The sequence below is a fragment of the Apteryx rowi genome, unplaced genomic scaffold (assembly GCF_003343035.1).
Source record: "Apteryx rowi isolate R43461 unplaced genomic scaffold, aptRow1 scaffold_285, whole genome shotgun sequence".
NCBI lineage: Eukaryota > Metazoa > Chordata > Aves > Apterygiformes > Apterygidae > Apteryx > Apteryx rowi.
This window is the reverse complement of record NW_020449252.1, coordinates 203,981-225,320: the sequence shown is the minus strand read 5'-3', so window position 1 is coordinate 225,320 and position 21,340 is coordinate 203,981. Positions and strand designations below refer to the sequence as shown.

General features: G+C 37.3%; 1 protein-coding gene across 5 annotated transcripts in view; it reads right to left on the bottom strand.

The window, feature by feature from the left end:
* Window positions 1-21,340, bottom strand: part of TAB3 (TGF-beta activated kinase 1 (MAP3K7) binding protein 3) — a 50,656-nt gene that overhangs the window by 11,833 nt on the left and 17,483 nt on the right. For 2 of the 5 annotated variants that reach the window (XR_003254073.1, XM_026069044.1), the window contains exons 3-5: window positions 8,973-9,161; window positions 4,191-5,640; window positions 613-773 (exon numbers count right to left, since the gene is read on the bottom strand). Coding sequence is in view for 4 of the 5 variants with exons in the window: in XM_026069044.1 (XP_025924829.1) it covers window positions 613-773; window positions 4,191-5,640; window positions 8,973-9,074 (1,713 nt within the window). In the remaining variant the exon portion in view is untranslated. Of the gene's footprint in view, window positions 1-612; window positions 774-4,190; window positions 5,641-7,257; window positions 7,403-8,972; window positions 9,162-21,340 lie in introns of those variants that run through there. The other 3 variants (XM_026069046.1, XM_026069045.1, XM_026069047.1) reach the window with 3 other exon arrangements.

The window sequence follows — 21,340 nt, the reverse complement described above, 5'->3', positions numbered from 1 at the left end:
AGCGACAGGACGCGAGGCAACGGGCACAAACTGAAACACAGACACTTCCATCTGAACACGAGGAAAAACTTTTTCACTGTGAGGGTGACAGAGCACTGGAACAGGTTGCCCTAAGAGGTGGTGGAGTCTCCTTCTCTGGAGATATTCAAAACGTGCCTGGATGCAATCCTGTGCAATGTGCTCTAGGTGACCCTGCTTGAGCAGGGGGGTTGGACTTGATGATCTCCTGAGGTCCCTTCCAACCTCAGCGATTCTGTGATTCTGTGATAACGCAATACCTTTTCAAAAAAATGAGAAGGTCTGCTGCATGAATACCCAAGCTGCATACGGCTCAGCCTCTTTTAATAGACTTGGTCATACACTTTTATATGTTGTTAGGAAAGTAACTATTGTTCAATTTTGTGGCTCAAAAAAGCAAATGCATACAAGTCTTGGAAATTCTGTTGCGAACAGTAAGCTGAACACCTATTTGGTTCATTACAAGACAAGAACTTACAGAAATATCATTCCCAAATACCGAAGATTTTAAACCCCCAAATATTTTGCCTCTAGCTCATGAAAGCRTAAGAAATAAACTTGTATCTTTAATTAAAATACTAACAAATTACTTACTGTTGGAATTGCAGTTGTACAGCTAACTCTTCGAAGTCGCCTCTGCATTAGATCATGCTCCATACCATTGACTTCAGCTTTCAGACGTTCAAGCTCTTCTTTCTCAAGCTTCAGCTCTTTTACTAATCTCTCCATCCTTGCTCGTTGATGTAACAGCAAGGCTAACATGTTTTACATGGAAGAAATAGTTACTAAAACACAAAAACCTGGAAAACTGAACTCTCAGCTTATGTGCAAGATTCATGAGTGACCCTTCTTGGAAGAAAAAAGTGATCATAAACATGCATTCAAATATCAGTGTGAAGATGCCTTCATGCCAAATGACCTACAGTTTTAGAAGAAAGCTATTCCAGAATAAAAAACACATTTTACACAGTAACTTGAAGTTGATATTACCATTTTGATCAATGCTTTTTTTTTTCGTATTTGATCTTTCTCGTTTCAAAAATACAAAGGCACCTGTATGAGGAGAGCGCTTCTCAGGATGAAAAAGCAACCTAATTATACTAATATTGTACTGTGAAAAACAAATACCAGAGGTAAGATCAAGAGATAATACACACTTCAGAGTTGCTGTTCAACAATATCTGACAAACTAGCCATAAGATATTAGCCAAAAAGTCAGTCCTGAACTGGCTTTTTCACTGCTATTACAGATTATGCAATAAAAACTTTAAGTATTCTTAGCTTTTCAGAAAGTACCTTAATATCCAATACTATCAATTCACCAGCACTCAAARGCAAAACTACACAACTTCAATAAAACATATTAGTGACAAGAATCCCAGAAAAAAAAGGGGGGGGGGAGGGGAAGTGCGAGGAGCTCAGGTCTTTCAGAGTCTTTAATTCTACAGCAATGTTGACTCACTGCCCTCTAAACTCTCTCTGCCATTAATCAGTAATTATCTCATATTACTGTCATGGTACTGAAATTCATGACTCTCAGTTACAAGCTCATGTTGGGCTTCCAGGGCAGCTACCCAGCCAAAGAAAGAATTTTGACTAGGTAGCAAATAATATTCAGTCTTTGCAGAAAGAGTATTTCTCAGTATTTCATCACAATGCCAAAATTGGCCAAGTTATTTAGTTAATGCTTAGCACTATCTGATCTACCCGTTTTTCCTGATGAAAGTCTACTGGGACAGAGAAAAAGAACAGGGATTTGCATTGGTAGTCAGATAAGCAGATTGCCCAGATCTTGCTAGCAAACTGTTCTCCAGCTCATGCTGACAAGGGAGAATATTAAATAAATGAAGACACAGTAGAACCTGCAAAATGCTATTTCATGCAAAGCACCTGCAAGCACCTCTACTTTTCTTCACTTCCATCCAACATAGGCAAAGTAAAACCATAAAATATTGCAAGAATACTTGTATACTAGCTGGAAAAAAACAAAAGCTAGAGAAATAAGGAACTATATGAGAGAGCTTACTGGGGGAGGATAAAAATGACAGTGTTTTTAATCAGATGTCACTATTCTGTGTAAAACAACAGCACTGTACTTTGGATTTTGTATGCAACCACCAATTCATAGCTAAAGAATAAATACTGAAAATCTTACCAAAGAATAACATCAGATGTTGTTATAACACAGGCTTCAAAACTATTCTCTACCTTTTAAAATTGTCTAAATCATTCAAGTGGTGTTTGAGAGATCACAAAATTAAAAAAAAAAAAAAAAGTCCAGGTATCAGGCTGTATGATTTTCATTATTACTATCAAACCCTGTCCTTAGTATGGGTCCTCCAATTTAATATCTGATATGACTTTATTATATAGCTTGGCATTATATCCTAGTACAACTCAAATGCCAATCATGCTACGACAAAACACTGGAAGTACAGAAACCAGAACTGATCATTGGTAACACTTTGACAGTGGTTCATATTTAGAAGAAAGTTAAATGCACTTTTTTTCCTATATTAAACTCTTAAAATATGCTCTTTTTTAGGTCTCATTTGTAGTAGCAGAGAATATAACATTTATTCTTCTACAATTTATGTGCAGCAATAGCAAAGGCTAACAGAGCTCAGTTGCGGTAAGTACTACCACAGCAGCGTATGTCCCCAAAAGCATATATTACACAGGATCACAGGATGGTTGAGGTTGGAAGGGACCTTTGGAGATCATCTAGTCCAACCACCCTGCTCAAGCAGGGTCACCATAGAGCACATTGTACAGGATCACGTTCAGGCTGGTTTTGAATATCTCCAGAGAAGGAGACTCCACAACCTCTCTGGGCAACCTGTTCCAGTGCTCTGAACTATTAACTAGTTTCATTTATTTATTTTTTCCAAATGCAGAAATTTAGACAGAGACACAAAAGCAAAATCAGATTTCTACATTCAGAATATATTTTTCTCAATTATGCAAAACTACTTATGGTTTTCTTGCATAAAATCTTTAATGAAGTTGTAATAGGACCACTACCAAAGAAAGCGTATGGCCAAGGAGGTACAGACCTATTAGTGTTCTCTCTAAACACCATTGCTAATTTGGTCTACCAGGTACAGAGCAGCTCTTTTGCTGATGAGTTAAAATASCTCCAAAAATACAAGGTGAAATTAGAGATCAAGAACTACAGGACAGTGTATATGTGATTTCAACTCTAAGGTGAAAGGAAGAATAGAAGGAGCAGTGGAGGAAGAATACACTCTCCTAACACAAATCTAGATGCAAAGCACATTCTTTAAATAATTGCTGCTGATTAGCATCCTGCCATTACCCCCAGCTGATTGGTTTGAATGCCTGCAGACCGACTCATTTTCTGTTTTAAATGTTTCAAATTTAGAAAGCAGATTACTTTGAGAAAAGTAGTTTTCAGATAAAGGTTAGGTCTCACCACTCCTTGTTTTTCTTTTTGACTACATTACTTAATTTTTAAGTGTAATTAAGACTAACTATTTTCTGTCCCTATGCAATAGAATACACTTCCTAAGCTTTGTCTGGCAAGCTCTGTCCTCTTTGAAAACTGTAACCGGGAGAAGTGAATTTTTGATTAAGTTTTTCAAAATAATTATTTTAATTCCTTTCAAAACAAACCTATGATTTGTATTGACATGCAACAATTTTAACTGCAACCTACCTCTCTCTCTTTTCACTTAATATTCTTCAATCTAAACTAAATAAATTAAATTCCAGTTCCTTTCAGAAGTTACACTGCTTCGGGTTTCATGTAATGCCAAAGTACCACACAAATAAGCATACTGCAGTCAAGGTTATTCAAACTAAAGATAATAAAATCCACATTTAAATTTATGTCATAGTTCTTAAATGCAGAATTGATAAACCAAATGTGATTTATAAACAAAGTACTTTTTTTAGTTGTAGTATTCTCTTTTAAGAAATTCACCATATGTCAAAAGCATGGCAACTTTAAGAACCTCAGAAATACTGTATGTGTTAGACTGAAATTCGGTACAGTTACAAAAAAAGAACGAACTGTCATTAGATGATTTTTGATGCAAGTGATTTGTATTCGTCTCTGTACAGGTTCAGTATTTCCCACTTAGTAAGTAACAAAATCAAGCTCAAAAATGCATTTTATAGTAATACAATTTGCAGGCTAAAATATTTACCTTGAGTGTAAGCATAGTCATCTGATCCAGAACTAGAACTTCTCTGGTATTTATGGCTTCCTTTTTCTCCTCCACATCCTGGGATTACAGAAATAGGCTGAATAGGCTCTGGTGCTGCAGAACGCTCTTCTTGGTCCACTAAATTTAAAAGATTCTCAGTTGGTGCTCGACCTACTGTGATTTTAAAAATGGTTGGATTTGGCTGAGATACCATTACCCGAGGAGACTGTGTTGGTGCACCTGTAGGTCCAGTTGGTTGAGTGTAGGTAATATATACTGGATTAACACTAAATGGAGGTTTGGGCTGACCTGACATACCTCTTGATGGAGAGCTTGAAGGAGGAGTGGTGGCTGCATACAGTGGGTGCTGGTTTCGCTGAGATGGTTGATTACTTATTGGTGAAGGACTTCTATTCATTGCAGTCCCAGGTCTTTGCGGTGGCTCAACTGTAATTTCTATTTTATTCATGGAACCTTTGGATAAACTAGGTCCACCATAAGGAAGATATGATACAGAGTGACCACCTTGTTTTTGATAAGTCTGGGATGCTTGTTGATATGGATGGGGTGGGACAGTTGAAGGACTAGGTGGCATGAAAACATGTGAACTCTGATGACCCAATTGAGGGGGCTGAACTTGGTGTTGAGGAGAGCCAAAAGGAGAGGGACACTGGGATGCCGGTGGTGATCGAAAAGCTGACTGAGGGATCTGGGGTTGTTTAGGAGAATACTGAGAAGGTTGATAATTCTGTTGATGTGGATACACAGGTAGAGGACGTGGAGTATAATGCGGAACTGGGCCCTGTGGCGATGAATGCCACTGTGTATTCTGAGGAGTCTGTCGTCCTGAAGAACTTTGAGATGTTTGTCTTATATAAATAGAGCCAGGAGTCCCATAAAGATTGCTTGGAATCTGTGGAAGAATTTGTAGAGCTCTGGGTACACTTTGTCCAGAGGGGAGGTTTTGTGATACTGTAACAGTAATGGGATTTGTACTGTACCGAGGTATGTGCATATACGCAGGAGGAGGGCCTTGCATAGCAGACGTGTTCATTCCTGGTTGTATGGAAGATGGCTGTGGAGGTGGCTGTGGAGGAGGAGTAGCTGCATTTCTATTCTGGTCATTCATGAAAAATGGATTGTAATTAGGAGAAGCTGCCACAACAGCAGGAGCAGAATGTGGTTCTTGAACTAAGCATATCAGCTGTTTACCTGCTGTGCGTTGCGGATCAATATGTCCATCACTTGAACTATGTACCAGTGTACGACCACCATTAAGTTGAGCTCCATCCCCTGCATGATAGCTAGTATGAGGATGAATACCCAGATTAATGTGTAAAAGACTATTTCTATTCATTCTGGTGTCATCAGGGCTATGGTACTCCATATATAAGTATTTGTTGCTCTCCTGCGCAAGGGCTCGACAACAGGCATCTAGATTGTTGTTGTTCTAGGAGTAAGAATGGACATCTATTATCATCAAATTACAGAAGAAACACCCACTAGTTGCAGTATTCAAACAACATTCAACTGAAGCTGCACTCAAGCCTATCTTGAGCCCAACTTTTCACTGTAGGTGACACAACCATGAATTCTGAAATAAATTAAAGATAATACCTACTAGGCCACGGTATGCAAGTAGTACACAGTGCATGTTGCCTCTAGTGAAATGCTATGGTAACACTAGCTACAGTGTGACACAAAATTCTATCAAATCCAGGTTAGGAGAAAGCAGCTTAGAAATCTTGGCATCTTCTGTAAAGAGGAGGCATCATGTACAGTTAGCCATTTCTAATAACAACACAAATCAAATTAAACTAGATCAAAATTGCAGACTCTGGAGAGTCCAAACAAAATTACAAACTGATTTAACAACTTGCAGGAATTAATTCAACAACTTCTGCTTTGATTTTGGTTTGAAAGAAGTAACTTTTTTTTTTTAATCTAATCTTGCATGACTTCTTCCTTTCTTCTTTAGTATCATTTACAGAATCTAGAACCAATCCGTTTTACTGTTTACTTGAGTGCTCACTGCTTTTACTTGTATTTTACTATTTACCTGAGTATTTACTTTTTACCTGAAACTTTAAAACCCCAAGCATTTAAATCAGCTTTTCTTGTTACAATAGAATTCAGTGCCTTTAAAAATCATGTAAATGATGTCAGAATAAGTGTTTGCTTGAAAACATACTGGTAATTCCTAAAGCCCCTTACAATTGTGACATTATGTCAACTTTCTTAAAGAATATAAGACTCAAGGATAAAAAAAAAGATTTATTCTTACATCTGTGAGGAAACCAAATAACCCCAACAAGGATTTGATTTGTTCGGTGGTGCCAGTTGCTGAAACTATACAGACATTATATTATCAAATCAAACCAAATATAAACTCCCTTTCCTTCCTTTCCCTCTCTACCTAAATTAGCTGTACCTAGCCTTGTTAAAAGAACTACCATAATGATAGCTTTGCCCCCCCCCCCCAATTAAAATCACTGGAGAGCATTCCAGATTGTGGATTTTTTTTTTTTTTTTTTTTTTTTTTTTACAATTTTTCATATAGCAGCCCAAACTTAACCATCAGCTGTGGTTCAGCCTTGAATTCAAACAGTAATTAAAGTAAAAATTTCAAAGTCACTTTACAGTGACTTTGTCAAGTTCACATACTTCCAGCCCTCAGCTCCTGAACTTTGTTACATCTAATCTAAGACTGGTATTTTCTGTGACATACAGAGCACCCTACCAGAACAAACGTGTGTGTACACACACACACACAGCCCTTTTAGGGTGCTAAGATATCCATTCTAAAACAGGTATTGATAATGATAGCTTTTAAAAGCTAAGTGAAACCACTGTACAAAGATTGTATACGCTTTCATACTCATGCATCCTTGTAGTACAATTTTCAACATCATATCCTGTTGGTTAAAAAGTCATGGTTAATATTTTTTTCTTGAGGATTTTCATCTAGTCAGTCTTAATACTAAAGTGAAGATGACTCTCAAAGCTTCTCATGGTTTCAGTATCGGACTAACAAAGAAATTCAGCATCTTCTCAGATGAAGACTTACTAGCAAATATGACAGAGAAGAGTCCAGCACTTAACAAATACAGCTCTCACTCTGTGGATACTTCACCCTCCTACCTCCCCCTCACATCAAACTCCCCTTCTAGATCCCAGTGGTCAACAGGAACTCCAGAGGCACCATCTAAAGACTTAAAAACAGAATATTTGGGAATCAGACCTTGTAATAATAACCAACAGCACAGTGCCAAAAACAGCAGCCATGAAAAAGCTAACTAATTGTTAACACCAGCCATTTGCCGTCTAAACAGGATTTCATAAAGAGTCCTCAGCGTCCTCAGGTCACTTCCTCAGGGTGGAGGAAGTCAGAATGTAGTTAGGAGAAGCCCCGATCTAATTTTCTCAGAGGATATGAAACATGTTTGCTGTTTCGAAGGACCCTCAATGTTTGATGGGTCCAAAATTCATATTGCTGTAAATCTACAGCATGTAGGTTACAACAATACATTAAACAACGGAAACTGGCTCAGCTATCTTAAAACATCTATCAAATGGTCTTGGAAACTTCTTTTACTCTTCAGAAAGGACAAAATTTTGCAATACAATGTTAATTAGCTATCCAGAATACCATATACCATCTGAATACCATAAGCTTCTGCAGCATTACGGGTTCTTTGATTTTATTAATTTAAAGGTATCTATGACTTCAACATAGTTCACTGAAAAGAATCATCTGCCTCACAGCACAGAAGAGATGACAATGTCAGGATAAGCAAAGCTTTGCATTACAGGGCTTTCCACCTTTACATTCTTATCTGAAAGTAATTCACAGCTCTTTTGTATGATTTAGAAGATACCACATGCATAACTACAGCCATAATTACGTAGTGAAGCACTTGAAGTCAGTTCTCAGTTTCACATGGGCAGCACTGCATCTCCACTCTTCTGCCAGGAACAGGTAGGATAAAATACAACTTAGCTGCTTTCACACACAGTAGAGTTTATCACATTAATTTCCAGCAGACCCGCTGTCACACAAGGCCAATCCAGATCTTACATGCTCCTACTCCACTTCTGAATTTTTCCATTTACAGAAGGTATAACCAGATCAYCACGACCTTGAAAAATGATTATGTGCAATCACACTATTGTCTCCTCTGATTTGTGATTTTAGATGAAAGTGGAAGGGGAAATGGAAAAAAGAACTGCCACCTGACTTGAAAACACAGAAGTAAAATAATCTTCTGGGCAGCTGTGGCATTGAAGATTCCATGAAGACATAAAAAAAMCCTTTAAATTTCTAGGTAAAGCCAGTTCCTCATCTTGGAAGAAGGAGTCACTGTTTGCTACAATTTCCACCAGTACACACATGTTCTTTACCTAGCCATCARCAAAAACTACCCCATTAGCCACTCTCCTTATTCCCTGCATGCATGCAGTCTCAGGTCACATAGCCAAGGATGAACAACCAGAAGAAAAAAAACAAAACAAAACAAAAAACAACAACAAAAAAAAACAAACAAAACAAACAAACCACACAGAAGTGAGGAATGATAAAGTTCTTGTACATAAGAGACAGGATAAAAATGTAAGCAGTACAGTGTTTCCTGTTTTAGAAATAAAATACAAAGAATAACCACATCAAAAATAAAACCAGAAGAATGAAAACAATCTGTCCTCCAAGTAGACTACTAAAGAGTTTTCATACTACAAAGATAAAAATACACAGACTCTTAATACATTTTTAATTCTTCAACATACCTGAAGCATGCACTGAGACACCACACCTTCAGGAATCTCAGGGAAACGTTGCCGGAGATCATGGAGTACCTGCACATCGAGTTGTTGACTGCCCTGCGCCATGCCAGATTGATGATGTTCCAGATTATCAAAAAATGGAAGTCAATAGGCCTTCCAATGATTATGATCTTCTGATGCTTCTGGCATTTTCTGTAAGTGAGAAAGCACAATCAATTATTTTTAAGCAAACACAAAATTTTTTCTTCACTCGTAAACTGCATGTGTAAATGGATGACTGCATTACATTTCTAGATCCAGTTATCAAGAGACACAAAGGCTTAAATGCAAGAGTGGAAATCATCAAGTCTCAAATTATAATCCCTGAAGACTTAACCTACCACAGGTACATCTACATGACACTTCACTACAATATGCTAGCTAACATCTTTACACAGACCTACTGCAGTATCACACAGGCATGACTTAATCTGACCTGCATAAGAGGAACTGTTACCAATTTACTCCCAGGGAAATTCTGAGCAGTTTGTAGAAAACTGGAGTTATCATGAAGCATACAGATCTTTGTTATTTACAATATGCCACAAATAACAGGCTAGAACGCTAAGCAGCACAACTATCCGATAATACTCTTCTAGTACTTAAACCCTTTGCTCTTTGTATCATTACACACCCCAAAAGTTGGAAGCAATTTCTATGAAACGCAACAGGAAAAGGTATTAAATGGAGTTCAAAAAGTCATTACTAGGATTATGATAAGCATCTACTTAGGATTTTTGTAAGGCACCTACTACATTCACACTAAGATGATTAATGAAAAGAAAAACACTTTCCATTTCAGGATTCTTGTACTCAACAGCATGAAGATATTATCCAAAATTCAATGCCAAGGAGCACTAGAAGATGAACGCTGTCTGAGTAAGCAAATGCTCTGCCTGCTGTGACTCATGATCACAGCAGTAATCAACAGGTAGCTAAAGTCCAAGTAGAGATTTGGAAAAGACTTTGCATGAAGGTGACCAGCAAAAAATAGTCCCTGTAACATATCTATCATGGCTAAGCTTCAGAGGCCTTTCCAAAATTAATTCTCAGTTGAATTCATAATTGGGGAAAATGCAGTACTACTTTCAAAAATGGAAAAGAAAGACAAACCAGCAGAGTTGGTGTTCAAGTAACATATTAGCCACTTGAAGTCCCATGTTGATACCATTTAAGTTATGTTCCCTCAACCTCAGTGGAAAGAGTCAATGGTTTAACTTGTTAGCTCAACTTCTAATAGCAGTCTAGAGCAATACTACTAGAATACTACAAAACGTATGTATACCTAATACAATAACAAACTCTAACAGTTCCCTGTATCTTTCTTCCAAAATTTGCTTAGTTTTTATAGGTAAGAAAGCAGAACATACATCTTCAAAGAACTATAAAATGTCAGCTTTAGGGTAAGAACAATTTTGTTTTTCTAAATTATTTTAATTATTTTGAACATTCAATATCCAGGCTTTCCTTTTGTCACCTCTCTCTAAATATTATTTTCTTTCTTTGAAAAGAGGAGAAAAAAAATGTAAAACAGAAGCCCACTCTATGACCTGGCTACTTCATATGTGGACATCTTAGCTGAAATTGACATTCATTAAATAACACACAGGCTCACAGAAAGGGTTTGCTCTGTCATATTTGATACATTCTAGTATTAAAACTGTCACATTGCACTCTTTCCCAAGATAAATGAGACAAATTTAAAGAAACAGTGAAATATCTGAATTATCCTGTGATTTAACAATTATTGTAATAAATTTACACTGTATAATCATTGTGCAGTTCTGCCTACTGCAATAATGTCACAGACCCCCTTCCATTTCAAATGGATACAAGAGTTTCCCCTGATTGCAACAGCTAGGTAAAACTTTATCTACACTACCAGTAGGGCATCTTTTTTAAGGCTGATTTTTCACACATGTCAAACATCCTACTCAAAGGCAGAACACCGCAAGCATTCTGCAAGCGAAACTGACTACAGTGTCAGAAACTCTAGGTGTTTCTAGACAACTCTTTTTCCCAGGAGGCAGGAGATGAAGTGCAATAATGGAAGGGTCCCCTACCTGAAGAAACTGAATTTAAAATCCCTGTGGAATAACAAGGACTGTATCTGAAATAAAAAGATAATTATTTTAATAATTTCATTTGCATAAGAAAAAGCTTTTACATCGCTTCTCTGTTCAAATGCAAATTCAAATGTAATATGAATGAGCAGATTGGAGATCCAGAATCTGTACATTCAACAAGTTTCTGTAAAGCTTTTACAAAAATCTAAATTAAACATTTCTTCAGTGTTTTCCAACATATCCTGAATATTTGTGGCAAGAAAGTATAGGTGTAATTCTCAATGCTGAAGTTATCAGCAGGAACCAAAATAATCAACTATCAGCTTTATCACAGAATCCTCCTCTAGACAGGAATTATGGGTAACTAACTGACCAAAACTTTCCCTCCTCATTTTAAAGATTTAAAGCTTTTCACCTTTACAGTTACCTGGATAGTCTTCAGAAGTCTGGGAGAAAYACGAAACAATTATGCAGAGAAGCATGAACACAAAATCATTCAGAATTCCATGGATTCCATGGCTGCCATCAACACCCCCCCTTTTCCTCCCCAGCATTTTGCTCTACCTACTGTTGAGCATTTTATCTACCTGTTCTGCTTGACCTGCCTAAAACTGACTCCATGTTTTTCACAGAAGCAGACCCAAGCTGGCTGGAGTACAACACCTGCTTCCCTTATTGCTCTGCGAGGTGGACGAGCAAGGAGTTCAGAGCCAAGAAGAGTTCGCTTCACGGTGCAGACACACAGCTAAGATGCTTAGATGACAGAGTTCCTGCTGAGCCACAAGAGCTAGGAAAGCAATCTTCTGAAGCTTTTTTCTGTCACAGCACAAACAGGCAAAGGGTCACGGTGAGGTGCACCACACAACCAGCCTTACAATCATGCAAAGTTCACAGAGCAGAACACATCAAAAAGCAACTCCAAATCACAGTGAAAGCAAGTCAGTTCCACTGCAATTTTCAACAGTGAGTTGAGGATACTCATCTCCTAGTCTGAAAGGTATTTCACAAGTACATAATAAATTAACATTGTCATGTATACAGGAGATCTAACAGTAAAAACATTAAAGGATATTGTTGGAGAACTGGTCCCTCTGTGCTAACCCATGGAGATGACCTTGGGAGTCACTAGGGGAATCTTGGGGATTACACAAAGCATCATTCAAATACTAAACAACTACACTAATCAGTTTTTCATACCTTTTTATGCCCAGGTTGTATGTACAAGGCAAGAGCATCTTACATTTATTTTTCCCCTTAAGTCATCCATATATCTTGCAAGTTAAGAAAGCAAACCAGAGCCAGAAGTCCCCTCGATCAACTGATAACTTTCTTCTGAAAGAATGAATGCAATGGAAATACTATAGTCTTGACACTCTCCACAGAATGTGTTTAAATATATTCATATGGAAAAATAACAGAAGTAAAATGGATTCTTTTAAAAAATAGATCACCTAAAGATCCATGAAAAATCAGTAATGATATCCAATTGAAAAATAAACTAGGTAAAGATGTATTATGTGAAATTTTTTGAATTATGTACTGATGTGCGTTTACACACATATGCAACAACTAAAATGATTCCTGAACAAATTTCCAGAAAACAAGTTAGTTGGAAGACAGTTTTTCAGGCCGCATCAATTTAACATAAAGTGTTAAGAGTTTTATAATAGTAGTTGAGCATTGGGGAATAACAGGGGGGAAAAAAAAAAACAAACACACAAGTAAATGAATCAGTTTATAAAAAGTCAGCTCTTCGAAAGTATCCTGCTTCTATAACTTTTTAAACAAATTCTTTCTTCTTAAAAGAGTTAAATAATCTTTCATTTAGAAGGAAGAGAAAACATGGATGGAATTAAGTAGAGTCAGGGAAAAGAACCTCAATTTCTCCTCTGAATACTACAGAAATGTAATTTTTAAATTGTATTGTCCTGACTTCCAGTCAAAGCTGCCACTTAGAGATAAAAAGTGGCTTTACCGTATGGCATTCATATGAACTCAACCCAATATTTCTAAATTAATCTAGTTATTTCCTCCTCATTCATCACTGTTGATGAAAGTGTTGAGGACAACTTGTGGCCTTCAGATTAATAAATGAAGTAGAAATATTTTTGCTTAAGCACTTACAGGGCATTTCCCCCATACACCTGTGCTGAACTGACAGGTTTTCRGCCAAGGGGCAGAAAAGGGTTCAGGGGAACCTGACAAAGCTGGATGCCATCCTCTACCTAAACATCACTGGAACTTGAGCATCAAGCTTTCAGACACCATGAAGTTCAGGAGGACAAAGGGTAAAAACCACATCGGCTTCTCAATTATACAATCTTTAGAATGCTAAATACAACATTAGTATTACATACAATTTAGTACACAGATAAAATGATGAGCATATATATTTTCACCAAGCAAAAGTGACTTTGATTTTTAGTGACACCTGAACTCATTTGCAGTAAATGTGAAGCAGCAAATCCAATAAACAGTTATACAATCCAAACTCATGACAGTAACCCCTAACTATTACCTGTTTAAATATCATCTGGCAATTTACAATTCATATCTGTTTATCATTTGCTACTGCCATTCAGGTACAAAACTTCTGAGTGGCACTTATGCCTTATTCTTATTATTCTTGTTCTGAACTGTACAGAAGAGCACAGATGGAATACTCTCATTGAACAAGAATTTTCCTTATTTTTCAGGTAGTGAATAGAGGGAAAACTGTAATGCTAAATAATGAGTGAAAACAGGAACTGAGAGAGCAGAAATGAAAAAAGATAACATTCAAAAGATATGAAATTCTGAAACTCAGTTTCATTAATCCAGACAAGTACAGAAACTTATTTTCACCCAAAACTACAGTATGAATAAAAATGAGATCTTGTCCAAAAGAAAAATATGTTATTAAGTGAAATAAGAATTATCAACATTTAACACTCATTTGTAATCGCTTTACTAAAACAGACATTTTGTTTTCAAAGTCATGCTAAACTAACATTAAGCTGGCTACACAGCATAAGTTCTTATTTTGAATTGTAAGAATCTGAATGACATTTAAAATCTTTTTTTGTAAACTTATTTATTAAATGGAAAAAGGTTGTGAGTGCCTGTTATGAACCACATTCAATCTTCTCAAGAGGATTTCTATCCATGATCCGTTTCTCTCAGTTTGGTCATGACGACAAATCATGACTATGGTCATGACGTTCTTGAAATTACGTTTTCAATTCTGTCACTGCATTTTTTCTCTTTTTTTTGTTGAAGTTGGTCTCAAGAATGTTACTCCCTTCATCTTTTCAGAAAAAAAGCAAAAAAAAAAAAAAAAAAGCTCTTATCTGAAAAGCCTTTATAGACCACAAAGCATTCCTGCTCCAAGCACAAGAAAGCTAACATTATTAAACTTGCTCTATACAAAAGCAGTATTTCTAAAGTATACAGCAAACCTATAGTACATGCAATGCTTAAGTAGTAAAAAATGTTCTTATATAGATTAAAACATTTCTTTCATAATTGAAAAAATTAGTTGCTTATTAATAACATCTACTAGTACACTCATCTTTCATGACTTTTTTTGTCCAAGATTCCTAAATTCAAGATGTCTGGAAATAATCCAACCAAAAAGTCATACAGCTACTGAACTATGGTGTTCTTTACCAGGCACAGCACTGTGACGGTGTGCTCCTTTCCCCCCCACTGATGTGCTCTCTCCCCCTCAACCTGACCTCCCTGTAAACAGCACATATATAGGGGCTGGTTGAGCATGCGCCAACTAAGGCCCGTCTAGCATGCAAATATGACTATGAGTCAATCATCTCCCCCCCCATAAATAGGGGGCAGCCCAGAGCCCCTTGAGCTCTCCTGCATGGCAGCGGGYTGCACTGCAGAACCTCCTCTTGAGCAGGGACGCCTCTCAAGGTTACTCCTCGAGGTTGAGAGATTCCTTACCCGCGACAGATCCTCGGTAAGTGATTAATAGCATGCTGAACTTTTGCRAACTTCACAAAACTTTGCTGAGTTATATCTCTGACTAATTGCGCACATAATCCCTTAGACATAAACCGTTGACCAAGTCTGAGACTGGGACCGGATCCAGCTGCACCTAGGCTCCTCTCCGAAGGAGTTTAGAAAGCAAGGGGGTCCAGTCTGAACCTCGTGACTCAACGGGAGGGTTTCTGTTGCACACGCATCTGACCCTGTCCTTCACGCAGTAAATAACTGAGTGAACCTTGCCAATCGAACCTCGCCAATCGAACCTCATTAAATCGTTCTTATTTACGATTGAACTTTGTTAAGTCGCTGTCTTACTGCAATAAATGTAGTGCTGCTTCCCTCTTACGAGTGAAGTGCATCACTCCTTTCGCAACAAGCACCCAAAAAAATTTCCCAGCAATCTAGTATTTYCCCTATATTGAAATTGATTTTATTGTACTATTTTAGCATAAACAAAAATATTCAAGATGTGTTAAGATTAGTCTATGTACTAAAAGCATGTTTCTTAAAAACCTACATCACAAGAAGGGTTAATTTTTTCTCGTAAAAGCTTTCCATCACTCACAAAAGTAAAATATCATCATCTCTTCCAGCTTCAGCACTCAAATACAGCAATGATTCTGAAGCATTTATTATTATTTGGAAATTGAAAAACTGTGATGCAAGTCCCTAGAAACTGCCCTTTAGGGAGAGAATTTCAAAGTTTTTATTTACATTCACAAATACGTGAATTGAAAACTATTCAATGATCTATGCATTCATTGCGGTCTTTTGAAGGAAGTTAACCTATATGCAAAGAGTGCTTAGGAGGCAGCTGTCAATTTAACTTCTACAATAGATGTTGACAGACTTCCACTGCCTCCAGAGTAGTCTAGAACTTTGGCTACAGTGTTCCAAGGATGCCAAGACTTACTGCACACAAAGCAGCATGAAAAAGCGTAGTTAGATCATTTCAGGTGTAGTAAGTTACAACTCGCACACAACAGAACGGCGCTCTACCTTCTTCCCACTCAAATCTACTCAGCTGAGCTAGCTCAGCTTGCTAAATTAATAAAATAAATTCACTTTTTTGGGGAAGAGGAGGCAAAAGGGTGAGGAGGGGAAAGGAATACAGGACCAAGAGCAACACCTCTTTCTTTTCAGCACAAGTAAGCCAATAGCTCAGTTAAAGCCATTAACAAAAAGAAAGAAACAAACAAAAAACCCAACCACACACTACCACACACATCTTTTTCTGAAGCAGACTCAGAACAATAGAACCCAAGCTGTTGTTGTATGAACAGCACTAAATCAGAAAGGGAATTTTGCCAAATGCTGTCAGTACTGAAATTAGAGAGAACATGGTTGTGGCACTGCAAGAGAGCTGACTGGCAGCTGAGTTCAGAAGGTACACAACCAGCAGGAGGTCAGAGCTGAGGAAACTGTACTTCAAACTCCAGGTCATTTCCCCATGGTCCATTCAATAATGCTCTCTACAAACATTCTTTCTGAAAACCATGAAGAACCAACTGATCATAAGTAGTGAAGGCAGTCAGCTCTATACAACTGGCGTGAACACGGTCATACTTTCTTCATTTCCCTTGCCACATTGGTTCCGTGCTTCTGAAGACTAGAATACCCTCCATACACTGCATGCCAATTGTAAAACATGAGAAGACTAGAAAGGAATTAGCTCAGATGACAGATTTAGAAAGCACTGAATTGAAAAAAATTATTACTATTTATTTCTTACCTAAATAAACATGATTTTGGCCAATGAAGTCTACATTACTAGATGATCACATCCCAATTCCCTTCCTGTACTTGAAGGGAGGCGGATAATTACTGTTCTGCATTCAGCAATGACTGCAAACACATGACAGAAAAGCTGTTAAAGAGCAGCATTTTCATAAGTAACATACCTTGTGAAAGTAAAGACTGTGAAATTCGAAGAGGATTCAAACAGTTCTTTCACATCAAGAATGAGGTGAGCAAAAAGATGGTCATTAACACCCCATCCCACTCATATCTACTAACTATTTAGTAAGTATCTGCACCCAATTATAGCCTTGTAAACATTCCTGGCATATGATCTGGCTGCAGATGCAATCATGTAATCTCACCTCTAATCCTTGAGCAGCCTCTGGAACCACTGCTGGCTTAAATTCAAAGATGCCTGCAGTAGGACTATTAAAATGGATCGTAAATGGTTTTAAATCATCACACCATCCTAATACTGGGAATAATAGAGAGACCAGTTTTGAACATTAAGTTTCCATTTATTGAACCATTCAAACAAACAAAACCAAAAAGCAATCCATATTATAAACGCTGGAACACTCACACCAATCCCACTAAACTCTGGATTGCTCTTGCCACAGAGGAAGGCAAACACTTTTGTGGTAATGTGACACCTTTACAAAGATTTCCTAACTGAAAGATCTTAAACCTCAGAAATACAAGCTAAATTGTTATAACAGTGCCAGGACAGCATTTTTTTCCTCACAGCTGTCTTCTCTTACACAGTTACACTGTTTTTTGTCATATATCATGTTTCAATAAGAATTACTTTTCCCCACACAGTACAGCTACCATAATTTTTTGGATTATATACAGCTAAAAACTTCTCTGCCACCTCACAAATCACAGTGACCATTTGTTACAGAAGCTTTTTTATTTACAGGCTGCTACATCCCACAGCTTTTGGAGTGTGTTGCCTCACAGCCTGGAAGCAGACTAGGAAAGAAATATAAAACAGAGCTTAAAGTCATTTTTTCAGTTCATACAGACACACTAAGCACAACAAAGCATAAGGAAAGTAGTCAATGTTCGAAGTTGAGCTCAGCTTGCTGCTGTCACCGTTATGAAGGGAATGACTAAGTCACTAAAAACACAACTGCATGGTTTGGCAAACTGTCTTCTATGAACATTCATTAACTTGTATAAGAATACCAACAGATTCATAAAGCTCCTGGATGGTAGGAAGACAATGGAAAAGATAGTAAAAAGCTATACAGCAAAATAAAACTGTAAAAATAAAGCTGACAAGCTATCACTGCTGACCAGTTGGTGTCTTACATTACAGTGAAGTTAAAAGCTCACATGCCAATTCTTGGCTCAATTTCTGTGTCCATTTAACCATAAAACAGATGTTTCATTTGATGGGCTAGAACAGCTCAGAACACTGAAATAGAATGCAGCTCATTTTCATCTATCCTTTATTTTTGAGACAATGATAAAAAACGGCTAAAAAAGCTTTTAAACCCTCTCAGTTACTGTCAAAACACACTACTAAGAAGTGTCAACTCCAGTTATTGTGACAGAAGATATTTCAGTGTCTCTGATAGTTTAAAGAATCAAAGGAAACTCCCACTTAAGCAAAGCAAGACTGAACCCATAAAACATACATACTGCTTTTTACTTTGAGTGCCATATGATTAGCCACCTACAATGATGATAAAAATGGGCATCTGTCTATTCTTTCAGTTGTAAATCTTCAGCTGGTAGTCACACTGGGAAAGCCAGCATGGAGAGAATACTATTATCTCACTCACATTGATGAAATGAGAAGGAATTTCTTCATTGCTTTACACTCTCTTGGTTTTATTCATTGGCTTAAAAAGTTAAGCAATGATCAATTTTATCCATGTTTGAAAACTGTTGTCACAGGTTCTACAAAAGAGGAACACCATGATGCAATGTGGTATCTTCATCACACAAAACCAACATGCAATTCYGAAGCAAGAGAAACGTGGATGGAGGAACAGTGACACTGGCTGGAAATAGGACTAAAGCATAACAAGGTTTCTTCTGTGGTCTGAGGGGAAGCATGTTAATAAGATCTGTTATTAAGAAAATTCAAAAGTCACTATTCCCTCTTAAGCATGTATATTTTCCTGCTTTGTGCTTTGGCATTTGCTTTGCTTTTCTCCCTTTCGTTTACAGTCTGTCATCTTTGTGAGCCCATCAAGATCTAAACAGACTAGCGTTATTTAGTTATTGTTCTTCCTCTTCTATCAGAGATAGAAGCCATCAAAAAAAGTCACAGGACCACTATAAATAGTTTAGCATTTACACAGATTGAACAGAAGCATCAGGGACAGAGACACCAAATTGCCAAACTCGGATGCAAAGGTTAGAAGCATTTCTCTACATTTCTCTCATAACATCTTCAGAACAAGTTACACATTAGTCTACAGCTTGGTCATGGTTAAATTTCCATCCTTTAAGATAGGACAATTATTTTTAAGTAAAAGATCTTTTTTATTCCACTGCTTGGAAGCAAAAGAAAAGGAGTGAAAACCATCTCTACCCTGTAACAAGTCAAATCTCCAGAAGCTGAAGTTTACTTTCAATAACTTCATGGTACATTATACCAGGAGATGTTAAAAACTGAATGATAATGAGACTGATACACTGGAAAACTGATACTCCTTTTGGCAAATGACTAAGAAGTCTTTGGCCAGTAATTCCTCTACCTTTTGTGACTAGTAAATACTTCAATAAGAATTTGTTCAATAGGAATTCTCACTCCCCCAAGCAACTAGAAAGCAACTAGAGGCAGCTGTGTAACAAAGTTTCTACAGAAGCAAGTTTTCAATGCAGTGAGACAGTTCAGGTATGATGCTACTATGCAGCAAGGACCAATTTCCAGAACTCTTCTGGAGAATACCAGGTGAAATTAAAAGTTGTAAGCACAAGTGAATTTGTATATTGCAGAGAATCATGAGATTATCACAACTGTCATGTTAGAATAAATAGACTAAAATGTCAGTACTCAAAGCTGTGAGGACCATGAACTAGCTTTCTTGCCAGGATGTATGACCTACGAATATTGATTGAATGTTTGTCAAATACAGGCTGTGGCTGGAAAAAACACTGCAGTGAACCAGTGTACTGACAGATTTCCTAATTCACAAACTCTAAATATTGGCCCTGCTGAAGGCAATTTTAGTGATGCACTTTTTTTTTTTTTTTTTTTTAAGCTGTTACAGTCTTTTGCGGTAAGCAGAATGAGCCAGAAAGGATACATCTCCCCTTCCAAAAATGTACCATACTACATACTAACATATACTATACAGCATGGGAAAAGGTCTACTAATCTGCAAATCCATAAATTGTGAGCTTTAGCATTACTATTTTCTTTTTAAATACAGTCTCCTATTCATATTTCCAGGTTTAACAATTACTAATAGCCAAGGTTTATACTACAGAGATGGCTGGAGAAGAACCAGCAACTATGATTCAACAGTTCCACAAGCAAAACAGGCTCAAACATTGCTATTTTTGATAAAACCTATTCCCAGGTGAAAGTCTGTATACAGGAAGGCAGAGCTTTCCTATTTTGTCATTATCAAGATAATAATGCAGTGCTTCTGTCATCTAGTGTTACCAAACAACAGTTTGACTCTGCTTTTGTTTCCCCTTCAGGATACTCCCTTCCTCAGCACAAGTATCAGAGGCTTATTTTTATATTCATCCCGCTCATAGCAAGAGCAGGAAGTGTGAAGTAAGCTGGAATTTTAAATTGCAATGTCAGTGTTTAGAAGTCTATTTGGACACTGATATGCCTTACTAATATGCCTTACTTAGATTTGACTACAGAGTTCTCTGTAGAAGAACACACTGTTATAAATGGCTAGTCTTATGTGGAAAACTTAGCTAACAAACTGCAAAAATACTGGACTGTCAATACAAAAACTGTTCCATAAAGCAAGCTTTCTTCTCAGAAGTGCAACATTAACATTTCTTGGAGAGCAGATGTCTCAGCGTATTGCTATGGAGAGTTATTTGTAGGTCACCAGTTTCACTCTTGATCAGCTTAACAGGAATTAAACACTATTCCAGACTAAGATGTTTGACAGCTCCTACACAAGACAAGTGTTTTTCAGCATTGGCTCTTGCTCCTACATGACAAATTCATTGCTGCACTTTGAATTTGTTTGTAAGATGTTCAGAACAGGGTCTGTTTCAAGATGTATTTACATAGGGCAAAGTACAGTGAGTCCTTCAGCAAGAGACTTCTGCAATATGAGACACTGTCGTTACTGTTGCAGGAGTTCACAGTAATAAATATTCACTGAAACCAGAGGTTTCAAGAAGACTGAAGACAACAGTCGTGATTTAAAAAACATGAAACTCATTTGGCTTCTGGCTTCCCACATAAAACTGATACAATTTTAGAGTGAACTACACTCAAAATCCACTGCAACACATTCAAATTGCTATTCATATAGTCAGCCTACATCCCTCACTTCTGTTTACCGCCTKCCTTTGATTCAGTCTTCTCCCTAATAAAAATGT